This window comes from Seriola lalandi, unplaced genomic scaffold, assembly GCF_002814215.2.
Source record: "Seriola lalandi dorsalis isolate HSWRI2012SDOR001 ecotype SW California unplaced genomic scaffold, Sedor1 jcf7180002054538, whole genome shotgun sequence".
Classification (NCBI taxonomy): domain Eukaryota; kingdom Metazoa; phylum Chordata; class Actinopteri; order Carangiformes; family Carangidae; genus Seriola; species Seriola lalandi.
Window position 1 is genome coordinate 1,168,686 of NW_019525091.1, and position 12,012 is coordinate 1,180,697.

The window sequence follows — 12,012 nt, forward strand, 5'->3', positions numbered from 1 at the left end:
TAGCTGTTCACCTGTTTGCTCTTAAGAGATCGTAGGAGATTGAGACTTTTTTTTCTCCTGGAACAGTTTGACTGACTTGTTCAGCTGCAGTGGTGAAACTGATGTAATATCTGGGCACAAACTTCAGCTTCATTAACACACAGCTCTCTGGCCTGTACTTTGATGCTGTCCACAGGAGGTTTTTAACAGTGGAGCCTGTTCTTCAGTCAAAGCACATACATCCTGAGTTTCCCTGTCTGAATGTTGTTGAATGTTGTTTGTCATCCTGCAGTTCTGGATGTCTGCCGTGGCCACCACCATGCCCATTCCATCTGGAGCCTTCATGCCTGTCTTCATACTGGGTGAGCGGACACACAGTGGCCTTTAGAGACTGTAGTTGAGCCTGCAATGATGATGGCTACAATATCCTTTTGGTGTAGAGTTTGTGATTATTATTAATTGTGATTTGTCCTCATATTAAGGAATGTGTTTTGACTATTTTCAGTCATTGCTGTCGTACTTAAAGGTCCCATATTTTAGAAAGTGAGCTTCTCATGTCATCTTTGATTATAAAGCAGGTTTTGGATCTATATTAATACTGTGAAAGTATCAGAGCACCTTCAATCTTTAACCTTTAAGATTTATTATGAGAAACTGAATTCAGGAAATATGCTATGGAGCTATACATGATGAATCGTGCCGCCTAAGTCCTATTAGAAAATGTTGTTTTCCCCTTTGTTCAGTGACAGTGTGTCTGACCAGGCTGTTTTTATGTTCCAAAAGTTCTTTGTTTCTTAACTTTCATATTAGATTTCAGTTTTTTATCATTAAGATCAACATTTTAGGAATCTGTGTTTATTTGCAGTAGTTTGCAGTCCATCTATTGTTTTTTTGTTGAGAAGCGTTTGGATGTTAACCCATACCAGTGGTTCACTTTAAAATATTAATCTTTACCAACCGTAAAAGACTTCAAATGAATAAATTCAACCCCAGAGATGGATAGGTCATATCATGTGTCTGTATTTCGCGATGGTTTGAAAATGCAGCCTTTTGCACAGTCACGCACCACGGTGGCAGAAAGCATGACATTTTTTTTTTTAAATGAGAGCATCGTGAAAAATGAAAGCACCAGAAAACAGGTGTTTTTCTCTCACAGTGATGATGTTTTGAGCTTTTAGTGACTTGGAAAATTTGAGGGGGTTTAGGAGTTTCCTGTCTGCTGTCTAATAGCTGTAAAATAGAATAACAGACCAGTAGATGCTACATAGCATTTCTGAACAGGCCTCTTGTTGCAAATAGGAAGTTGTTTTCTGTCTGTCCTCATCTACTCTGGCGTCTTTACTGAAGAGGATAATCATGTTGGAAGTGATTTCTTTCATCAGCCTTTCCACCATCTGCTGTCACTAGAAACACTGAAACACTCTGTGATATACTGTACATTGAAAAATCAAGTTGCGAGACCAATAGAGGCTGACTGTTATATTTGTGTTTGTTTATTATTCTTACAGGTGTCTCAGAATTGGTGAGATTATGATTTAATTACAGTAGGAAGCCACTTATTGAAATCTGTAAAGAGGAATCTTTTATTTTGAAGGTACAGTTTGAAGTGTAATCTGTGACTCCTTTTCTCCTTATGCAGGAGCTGCTTTCGGCAGGCTGGTAGGGGAGATCATGGCCACCTTGTTTCCTCATGGGATTGTGTTTGACGGCATCCTTTACCGCATCATCCCTGGAGGGTACGCAGTCATTGGTTAGTCTTCCTTTCCTCCTCTTAGCAACCTCCCCCCTCTCCTTAGTTTAATCACAGTTTTGTCAGTGTACATACACCTGCAACTTGTGTTCACCTCCCTCTGACCCCCAGTTCTGACTAGCTGTTGACAGGGCGAGACTAACCTGCTGGGGTAATTACCAAAGATGTGACAGTATATGATGTAATCAAGGCACAATACAACAATATTTAGCATATAACCATCAATCATGTTGCATATTTTAAAAATCATATCACTGTAGCCTTACTGTCAAGCTGTCCACCCCTCCCTCCTCTCACCCCTTCCCTGTCCTCCTCTTCCTCCTCCTTAACTGTCAACCTCCTGCGCCCTCAGCTTGTCAGCAGTGGCCACGATGTCCTCTTCCTTCTCTTCTGTCACTTCTCCCGTCCTCGCTCTCCTTCTAACTTCTCCTCCTCTTCTCCTGTCAACCTCTCTGGCCCTCCAGTTGTCACTCGTTGTCAAGTCGTCCTCCCCACCTAATCTTCCTCATCTCCCTCCCGTCCTTTGTCATCCTCTCCTTCCTCTTCTTCCTCTCCGTCAGAGCATGTGGTCGCTTTGCTCTGACAGTTAAATGTCACCGTCGGTTCCCTCTGCTGTCCCCTCCCCAGCCACTGACCCAGAAACGCGGCCTTCCTTCACTCCCCATCTTGTTGCCCTACAAAGCCCATCCCTCCTCTCTCTACCTTGATCTCTCCTTCATTCCTTCCTTCCTACCTCATGTTTTTCCTGCCCTTCCTGTTTCTTCCTTTGTTTGATTCGTCTTTTTATTCTTCCCGTTATCTTTCTCTCTTCAATGTTGTCCTGTGATCTTAGCTTGCTTCCTGTCTTCCTGTTAATCTGCTTTCTCTTCAGAACCTGCTCATGGAGTTTTTCTTTCCTGTTTCTCTCACCGTTTTTGTCTTTTACACTTAGCAACCCTTTCTCTGCCCTCCTCCCTCTTACCTTAATATGTGATCTCCTTTTTTTTATTTTTCTCTTTGATATTATTCATGTGAAGTCCCTCATTTATTTATCGTGCCCATTATTCTTTGACCACCTGCTCTTTTACCCTCTTCCTCACTTTTTTTTTTATTATTCTCTCCCTGCCCATGTTTACATCTTAACTCCCTCTGTCCTGCTTCTACTTTTTCTTTCTCTTTGCTGCTTTCTCTTCTTTTCTCAATCCTCTCTCTCTCTACAATGATCTTTTACCCTGTCCTCTCTCTTTGTTTATTCCCCATCCCTCACTGCTGTTTCCACCACCCGCTTTCCCTACCTCCCTCCCCTCATCATCCCATCCCATGTCTCTGACAGGAGCGGCAGCGTTGACTGGCGCGGTGACTCACACGGTGTCCACGGCGGTTATATGCTTTGAGCTGACAGGCCAGATCTCCCACATCCTGCCCATGATGGTGGCAGTAATCCTGGCCAACATGGTGGCCCAGGGCCTGCAGCCCTCCTTGTATGACTCCATCATCCAAGTCAAGAAGCTGCCATACTTGCCGGAGCTCGGCTTCGGACACATGAGGTGTGTGCTGATGTCACACACTAGATGTTTCCATGTTGGGGAATAACGAGGCTTGTATTTTAGGTCATGGCTTTCTTATATTGCTTTTGCATCAGTCTAATGTTCTGTATGAAAACAACAAGCAAACAAATATGCCCTATGACCTTGCAACTGTGGGCAGACAAAAAAAATTAAGTGGGGTGGGTCAAGTGAGAGGATCAGGGAACCTTCCTTTAAAAGACTTTAAAGACAGAGGTGCTTAGTCAGTCTTAAAAGTTTAATTTTTGCTTCCAGTTAATGTTTTTCTTCTAGATTGCACTTTGAGGGCGTGCTTGTATTGCATTGTATGTATGTATTTCTTAAACATAAGATAAGATAGTCCTTTAATAGTCCTGCAGTGGGGAAATTTGCAAACCTTGCAAACACGTGTAAACCAGTGTTAACAAGTATTTTCACTCCACTGTCCCACAGCCAATACAACATCTTTGTTGGGGACATCATGGTGAGGAAGGTGAACTTTATATCGTCTGAGTCGACCTACAGAGAAGTCAAGCTCCTTCTGGATTCCTCTTCACTCAAGTCAATCCCACTGGTCGACTCAAAAGGTAGAAGAGTTAACTGTGTTTTTAAATGTAACAGTTGCAGTCCAAAAAAAATGTAAAGAAAATGAGAAAAAAGTTTTTCATTTTGCTCTCTCAAATCCAGATTGTACAGTTCCTGTATCATTAACACTAAGCTACACAAGTTTAATATCTAAAAGACACTACCTACTTAATGTTTTTGAAAATTCAATGAAACCAAGAAAATGAGCATGGTAGTTCAGCTATGAACAAGCTCTCTTTAGTCATCCAAGTAATTTTTCCTCCTACTTCCAGAGTCTATGATCCTTCTGGGAAGCGTCGACAGGTTGGAGCTTCTGGCTCTCTGTGATTGGTGGTTGTCACCAGAGAGGAGGCTCCTCATGCAGGTGAGGACCACACTATTTTCAGCTGGTGGTCAACGTCTTATTTAAGGCCTCCATGATATGTAAGAAAGTCCTTGCAGCGATGGCTTTTTTTGAATTAGTGATGAATGACACTGATGTTGATTATTTTCTGTCCTTGTGTGAGATAACAGAGATCATAGTAACCGTTCTGTAATGTGACGCCTTGGACCTGGTGGAAAGCCACTTGGTTTGATTTGGTGTTAACAAATGCTTTCTGTGAGCTGAAATGCTTTTGGTATCATGAAGAGCAAGAACACATGCAGACAGTTAAAAGAAGAAATGTACACACTCTTTTTTTAGTTATGACACCAGCCGGGAAAGTCAAACAGCCACATCTTTATTTCACTTAGAGTCCGAAAGGACAAACATAAGAACTGTGTAAAATTTGTTAATAGGAGTTCAAGCTGAGTGAGGTTGTGCAACTAAAAGTAAAGCACATAGTTTGTCATTTACACTGAATTCAGCTCTGATATTCTGACAACATCAGTCCATATTGACCTGTTTACCTGGATTTGGATTCAGGATAGCAGTCTGCAGGAACAGAACCAGTCTCAGAAACACAGCTGGGAGTCCTTTGCCTTCGTAGATGAGGAGGAAGAGGAGGACGGAGAGAAGGTCAGAGTCTAATTTGTAACCTCTGATATCAAACCATCAGCATTTTGTTTCCCTTTGAAGTGTACTGAGCCTAAACAGTATATGGATGATAGCTTTATGTTTTTTCATTGTTGACTGCCATCATTGTTGTTGCTGTGACTTTTCCATCTGCCTCTACATTTTATTTGCCAAAAATACCACAGTTTGTTTTCATTTCAGTTTAAAACATTGTTATTTCATCTTTGAATTAAATGTCATGTCATTATCCAATAACTTGTAATATTTGTTTTTAAAGTGCTTTATTTATAACATTTACTTAGTTTAGTTACGTCTGGTTGTCATCTGCAGGGCAGTCCAGTACAGGAGGAGAGGAACGGCCCCCTGCCTCCTACAAAACCCCAGGAGCCTTCGTCAAACCACACTGCTCCTGTTCCTGGTGAGCTGAGAGGACTACACATTTCTGAGTACATTTTTAGTTTTACTTAACATCCTTACATTATCTCTAAAATATCTATAGTGTTCTTGCTGTGATTATCAAAGGATAAAGACTTGACTTGTTCCGGTTTTCCTGCTTGTGAACCCTCAAATTAAGTTTCTGTTGGTGCCACCCTGACGTCCACTTTAATGTTGAAACAAATCAAACCGTGGAGGACAATCACAGTTTCTGATCTCTCCTCCTTAGCTTCGTTACACTTGGAGTGTTGTGTGGCATGCAGTCGAGGCTGGGGAACAAAAGCCTTATGGGGCTTGTCACAGTAATATTGATTCCTTCAGACAAGTTTTGCTCACTAGGATGATGTAATAGGATTTATTTTTTGCTATGTCTCCCCTACACAGAAAAAAAATGTCAACTGTTATGACTAAGCATTTAGTCAGAGCCCAGATGGTGCATGGAGCTCACTAGGTTCTCGTATGTGTTAAATACATCAGAGCCCAGAGGTCACAAGCACATCTCGTTGGTGCTTAAGAAGTATGAAATGATGTTATACAACCTGTAGAAGAATGTACACTTTTAATGAGCCATATTTATATTTGTAAATATGTCACATAGGTGAGTTTAATGTTCCCTGTGGAGTTTTCGACTGTTGGAGCTATTGAGCAACACTCAGTAGTCACTTTGTTGAATCTAGGACTCAAGGATGAACTTATTGGATTTTGATTGTCAAAGGTCAAGGTCATGGTGCCCTCACAAAATACGTCTTTGTTCAGTTCACAATAAAGTGATCCTATCAATCTACATTCTTTGGGGCCATATGTGTGAATGGGGTTTACCAAATCGACTTAAGCTTGTTTGTTTGTACACAGATGCTAAACCATTGGAATGAATAACTGCAACTAACAGGAGTGAGGGACGGTTTGGCAGCATGTTCACTGCAAGTGACCAGCTGGTGTGTGTGCGTGTGTGTCTGTCTGTCAGTAGCCTATCACACACAACAACAGTCAATCTCCCAGTGAAATGGTATCCAGGCAACAACAATAAGGAGTTGCTGGGGTTGCAGCAGTATCTCTAAAACCTCCATTTGCAGTTTGGTTATTCGCTCCAAAGGCTTTAAGTTTGTATAATTTATTGACCTTCAGCCACTGCGTCTCCCTCTTTACCTCTCTCCCACACAGACAAAGGTCCTCTGCAGTCTGTGAGGAAAACACTCAGGAATCTCTTCTCCCCTAAGAACAGACAGACGGAGAGACAGTCACAGGTGTGTGAGTGTGTGTGTGTGTGTGTTTGTCTTCACGTATACAAGAACTGCAGTAAGCGTGCATTAGCCCACTCTGTGTGTCATGTTAGTAATCTTACATCTTGTGTGTGTGTTGACATTTCTTTGTGTTTTGTGTCTTTTCGAACCTCTGTGCCCTTTCCCTCTGCTCTCTAACTATTTAGAGATGTTGGCAGTGTACTGAGTAGCCAAGACGTTTCCCCTTGTGTTATGAACCATTGAAATGCAAATGATACCTCGTCATTTTTGGCGATGCCAATCCCAAAACCCTGCACTCACACTGGCACTGCTGGGATATAAATATTTATTCATTATTTTATTTATTTTTTACAGGGTGAATTTTTCATTATGGGGTCTGCTTTCTATTCAGGCAAATACACACTTATCTGATTGACAGAGGCACATGAATACACAACTGCTCCCCGTCCTCAGACAAACTCCCCGAAGTCGAGCATCTTTCTTTCAACCTTGTCTCATATGGAAATGGGGGAAGCCAGAGACTGGAGGTAGAGTTATTATTCTGCTTGGCAGTGAGCCTGGCTCACAGGGAAAGCAATACATGTCATCTGTTTATACAAGCAGGAATGGAAACAGCACTGGAAATAAGCATATGCTTGTAAGCTTGCAAGATTAGAATTTGATTTCTGTCGTGCCCACCACTGCGGTTTATGAATTACCAGTCTGATTCTCTATTATGTTTTTGGACTCAATCCTATTCTTGCAATGGGGGGATTGTTTTTACAACAGCGAGCCACAGTTCTACAGCCTTGAATATCAAATAGACGGACAGTGGGGAAATTGCCACCAGCAATCAGGCCAAACCGCGGCTGAAATCTGGCTGTGAATCAGGTGTTTGTCTACTTAACAGCCACTGATGGCAGGTAACCAAACACTGACCTTTAGAATATTATCTGGCTGGTATAACAGTGTCAGCATCTTGTTCATTCTTACATTCGTCTTACTGCTGTGAAAAACCACAAAAAAACTACACCGAAGATGCAATAGATGATTTGTGCAGGTGAGAAAAACAAATAACAAGAAGTCTTTAAAAAATACCTTGACAACAAAACTATCCCCGTCCTGCCATGGACACAGAAACTGTGTCACTCTGTTAGTAAGTTGCCAGTATTTTTGTTGCTTCAAGGACAGAAGCAACCAACCTGTCCAGACAGCGAGTGAGTGACTGAATGAATGAAGGAGGCCATGCTTCACAAAACAGGTCACAGCGGATGTTGGCCTGGATTTCACTTACTCCATCCAGCTCACTCACAGAGCTGCTGGAGCTGCTGTGGAAGTGATGAAAGATGAACAGAAGAAACTGGACGACAGCAACCTGATTACAAAACAAGTGTCACTACGAAAGAGACACTTTGATATATTTCTAGATTAAATGTTGTATTTTTTAAGATTACTTATAGATGAATCACTTGTTGTATTTGCTTGTAATATTCAAATGATATTGTTATTTACATTATCCTGTACAGATGGCTCCCTGCATGTAGGATTCAGAGAAAGTTTCCCAGACTTAGAGGTGACATTCAGCTCTGGATCAGAGGGACAGAGGTGACAGAGGTGGTTTTTATAAAATCATTCACACACATGTCTCATCTCTCGTCTGTCTGTAGGAGCCCTGTCCTCCGCCCCTGTCCGACACAATGACACCAGAAGAGGTATGGTAATGATGGAGGGATGATGGATTTGAAGGGTTTTACAGAAATGCCTACTTCATTATTTATAACATGATGATGAAATACTTGCACGTCTGTGTTGAGTCACCAAACCTTGAGTCCACATTGAGTCTCAGGTCCCCTTGGCACATGTCAGGGTAACCAAGTTAGATCTACTTTCTGCCTAAGAAAAAATCCTCATAAAATGTTGAGTCACACCACAATCAGAATTCCATTTACCTCTGTTATATCTGTATAAGTAGACATACGTTTGTGTGACATGACCCTTAAAAACTAGGCCTGTATTTATTCCAACTGTTAAAAGTAAAATTTTGAACTTAAGTTAAAATCCTTCACTTTCACTCTTGAAGCTTGAGAACAAAATATATTTATCAAACATCTTTTGACTTACACAGAGCTGAGCACGCCTCTGTAATAATAATAGTTGCTGAAGCAATATTATTAAGAACGTAGTAGTGTTTGTCTGTTATTTTCATTTGAACATTTGATGAGTTATTGATGTTAAACCACTTTTTCTATTTTTTTCGGCATTCATCAGCTACAAACAAACAAACAAGAATAAATCTGGTTCTGATTTTATTTGCAATCACTCTCTAGGTATCTTCATTGTCTGCAGGTGTGGTACTAAATATTTTTTTTCCATTTCAGACAGTTTCCTATTATTTCACCCCATGCATAGATTTATAGATTATCAATATATTAGACTCTTGTTAATTTGCAATGTTAAATATTCCAAGAGCTTTTTAATGTTTCACACAAATAAAAGTGACCTTTAGGGGTAAAAACATTATATTTCTATATGCAAATGTGCAATATTACAGAAGTAGGAGTCACTTGTTGAAGTCACATGTTTCAGCGAAGAGCTTTTTTACTCTTTAGTTGATCCTTTAGAGCATTTGTGAGTGTTATTCTTAAATTTAAAGAAATCAATTGTGTTAAATTCAGAAATGAGGAACCTCACCTGTTTCTCTCACCAGTCTGAACTAACATGTCTTTAGAAATACATTTGGAGAGTGACATTTACAGAATTTCAGCCATTTCAAGCACATTTCAGTTTACGGTGTGACCTATTTAGTTTTGAGTGGATGTGTATCTACCAACACTTTATCATATGAACACGTTTGGCTTCTCACCGTTTTTGTTTGTCTCTTTGACATGATTGGAACTGCCAAGTGAAACATTGAAACAAAACTGAAAACAGTCCCAGATGAATGCTTTAAGCTTTATTTACAATGGAGTCAAAGCTGTCAGAGCTCAGTGTTGGCATTCAAATCCATGTCACATGTAGGTCACAGATGTTTGAGATGTGTGTCACATTTTAGGGGAAGATTCAGAACTGGGGCACTTTTCAAACTGCAAAGTGACACTGAATTTTAAATGAGACATCTTTCTTGTTAAGAGCTCCAAAACAATATTGTGCCTCCAGTCGTGTTCTGTCTGCTGCCGTCCCTTTACTCTTCCTGGCACCTTACCAAAACGCCCCATAACCTCTCCCTGTAAATCCTACAAGACTGCTGCCCCTGTCAGCGCAGGCTGAGGCTCACAGGTAAAATCCATAGAGAGGCTAAAAGGTGTCAGACATCCTAAATCTCAGAGGGGAGGCCGCAGACATGCAAGGACGCAACAACACATGGATTCAAGGTTTCTCACAGCTGTAAAGCTCTCCTCAGTGGAAGCTAACTACCATCTATCACCTGCAGCCACACACTGACTGTACGAACACTCACACCTTCAGTTTGATCCAAACATACTTCACAGCGTATTGATTATTTATGCAACTGTAAAATCTGGTGCCTGATATATATTTAATCACTTGCTATATGTATATGACTCATGAAACCCTCTGGCTCAACTCGAGAAGCGACTCTGAGCTAAAGCCAGTCCATTCACCTCTGTAACCTTGCTTCTTATTTGCTGCTGCAGATCAAAGCGTGGGAAGAGGCAGAGATGGACAAGCCGATGGAAATCGATGAGATACGAGTGGACCCTTCCCCTTTCCAGCTGGTTGAGAGAACATCGTTACACAAGGTAAGTGCAGAGAGAGAAAGATAAACAGGCGTCACAGAGGTCGACAGATAAATCCCAGTGCAACACTTTGCTTCCTTACTGTAATTTATATTCTGTGAAGGAAGCATTTCCAGGCAAAACAAGGGCAAGGGTTCATTCTAAAATGCAAACTACTGAGAGCCAAGCCAAGTTTATTTGTATTTATAAATCAGCCAGGTAGAGAAAGGCAGTTTCATTTGATGGTAAAAACTGGTTTTATTGGTCGACAATTTAAAGATACCCTGTTCAGCTTTCTTGGAAATAAACAGACTTTTGTTTACATTCAGTGGTTATCACTGAACCACGTTGCATGCACCCCTGAGGCCTCACAAATGAACTGAATGGATTTCTTTGGACCTCGTATTGTTTGCATTCATGTGTTTTTGCAGCTTGTTTGCTGGCACACTGTTTTTGCCTTAGGTTTACCAGCATCAACTGCTGATATGTGGAATAGTCTGAAACCATCAGCAGTTGTGTGTGGGTGTGCATCCTCGTGCACATGCTCAAGATTCAAGTAAAGAAAATAAAAAAACATTGCTCAATAGTGCTACGAATTGTCAAAAATCCCACTGGGTACTTTTAAACTAGCAATCTCAAAGATCTCCCTTTTGTTATCTTTGGCCATATGTGGTAAATGCACCAAATGTAAATGTTTTTGAACCACACATGTGTGTTCCCCCACACGAACTTTGTGTTAGTGACTAATGTTCCTTTTGTTTTTGCAGGTGAGTCATATCAGACACCCAGCTCATAAAACTGTAAAATACAAAGAGTTCTATATAATTTCATCAGTGGGTCATGGGCTCAGTCACCATTGTGTTACCTCATTCGGTGATAGAAAGTGACTTAAAAGGCACTTATTTAAATCAGATTCTTTGAGATTGAAGTCATTATAATGAACATTATAGTATCCAGAGATTAAAATTCTTTCAATACAGAAATAGATTTGTTCATTTGGTGGTAAAGCTGTTTGTCAAATTGGAAATTTCCCAACAAGTGAAAAATGTACTTTTTTCCATTTTTTTTATTGACCTGAAGGTCGACGTAATCTCTCCGAGCATGTGCAACGGCCATATTATCACTTTAATGAATTAACCACTGAAATGAGTATTGATTGATGTTTTAGTGTATGAAATGGTCACTTCATTAGTCTGTGTTGGGACCTGTTGTGCACACCAGACATCTCTTTAATCAGTGGGCATTTGTTGGGAACCACTTTTCTTTAAGTGAAAGCTCAACATTTGTTTGAGGCCTTTTTGCGTAGACTTTAAAGGTCCCATATTTTACAGTTTCTGTGTTTTATTTGAAGTGTTGATCCATAAGAAGATATGTTTGTGGTTTTAAGAACCAAAAACCATCTCAGTGTAGTTTTACATCTCCTCTCTCAGGCTTCTCTCTGGAGCTCTAGTAACAACAGGTCAGTGAGCCAATCAAAAGAGAGGAGGCTCTGAGCCTCTCTTCTATTTGGCTAAAAAATATAGCAGATTTCCGGTAAACACTCAGAGAAACCAAATCCTGCAAGGTTGACTGCTTTGGTGTGACATCACAAAGTTAAGTCCTGACAGCTCATTTTAAGGATCAGTGTCTGAATACAGGCTGTGTGCAATTCTCTGTGGACTGAGCACTTTGATACTTTGACAGTATTAATATAGAACCTAAACCTGCTTTATGGTCAAAAAACACATGGAAATCTACCTTTATGCTATATGGGACCTTTGAAGATTTTGTAGAACTTGTACACATCAAAACC

General features: G+C 40.6%; 1 protein-coding gene across 1 annotated transcript in view; it reads left to right on the top strand.

Moving 5' to 3' along the window:
• LOC111661191 (chloride channel protein-like) overlaps positions 1–12,012 on the top strand; it is a 37,229-nt gene that overhangs the window by 19,329 nt on the left and 5,888 nt on the right. Inside the window, exons 13-22 of the mRNA XM_023414683.2 lie at positions 272–341; positions 1,619–1,729; positions 3,042–3,255; positions 3,706–3,839; positions 4,110–4,201; positions 4,742–4,834; positions 5,162–5,249; positions 6,428–6,510; positions 8,154–8,198; positions 10,140–10,244. Of these exons, the coding sequence (XP_023270451.2) occupies positions 272–341; positions 1,619–1,729; positions 3,042–3,255; positions 3,706–3,839; positions 4,110–4,201; positions 4,742–4,834; positions 5,162–5,249; positions 6,428–6,510; positions 8,154–8,198; positions 10,140–10,244 (1,035 nt within the window). The remainder of the gene's footprint in view (positions 1–271; positions 342–1,618; positions 1,730–3,041; positions 3,256–3,705; positions 3,840–4,109; positions 4,202–4,741; positions 4,835–5,161; positions 5,250–6,427; positions 6,511–8,153; positions 8,199–10,139; positions 10,245–12,012) is intronic.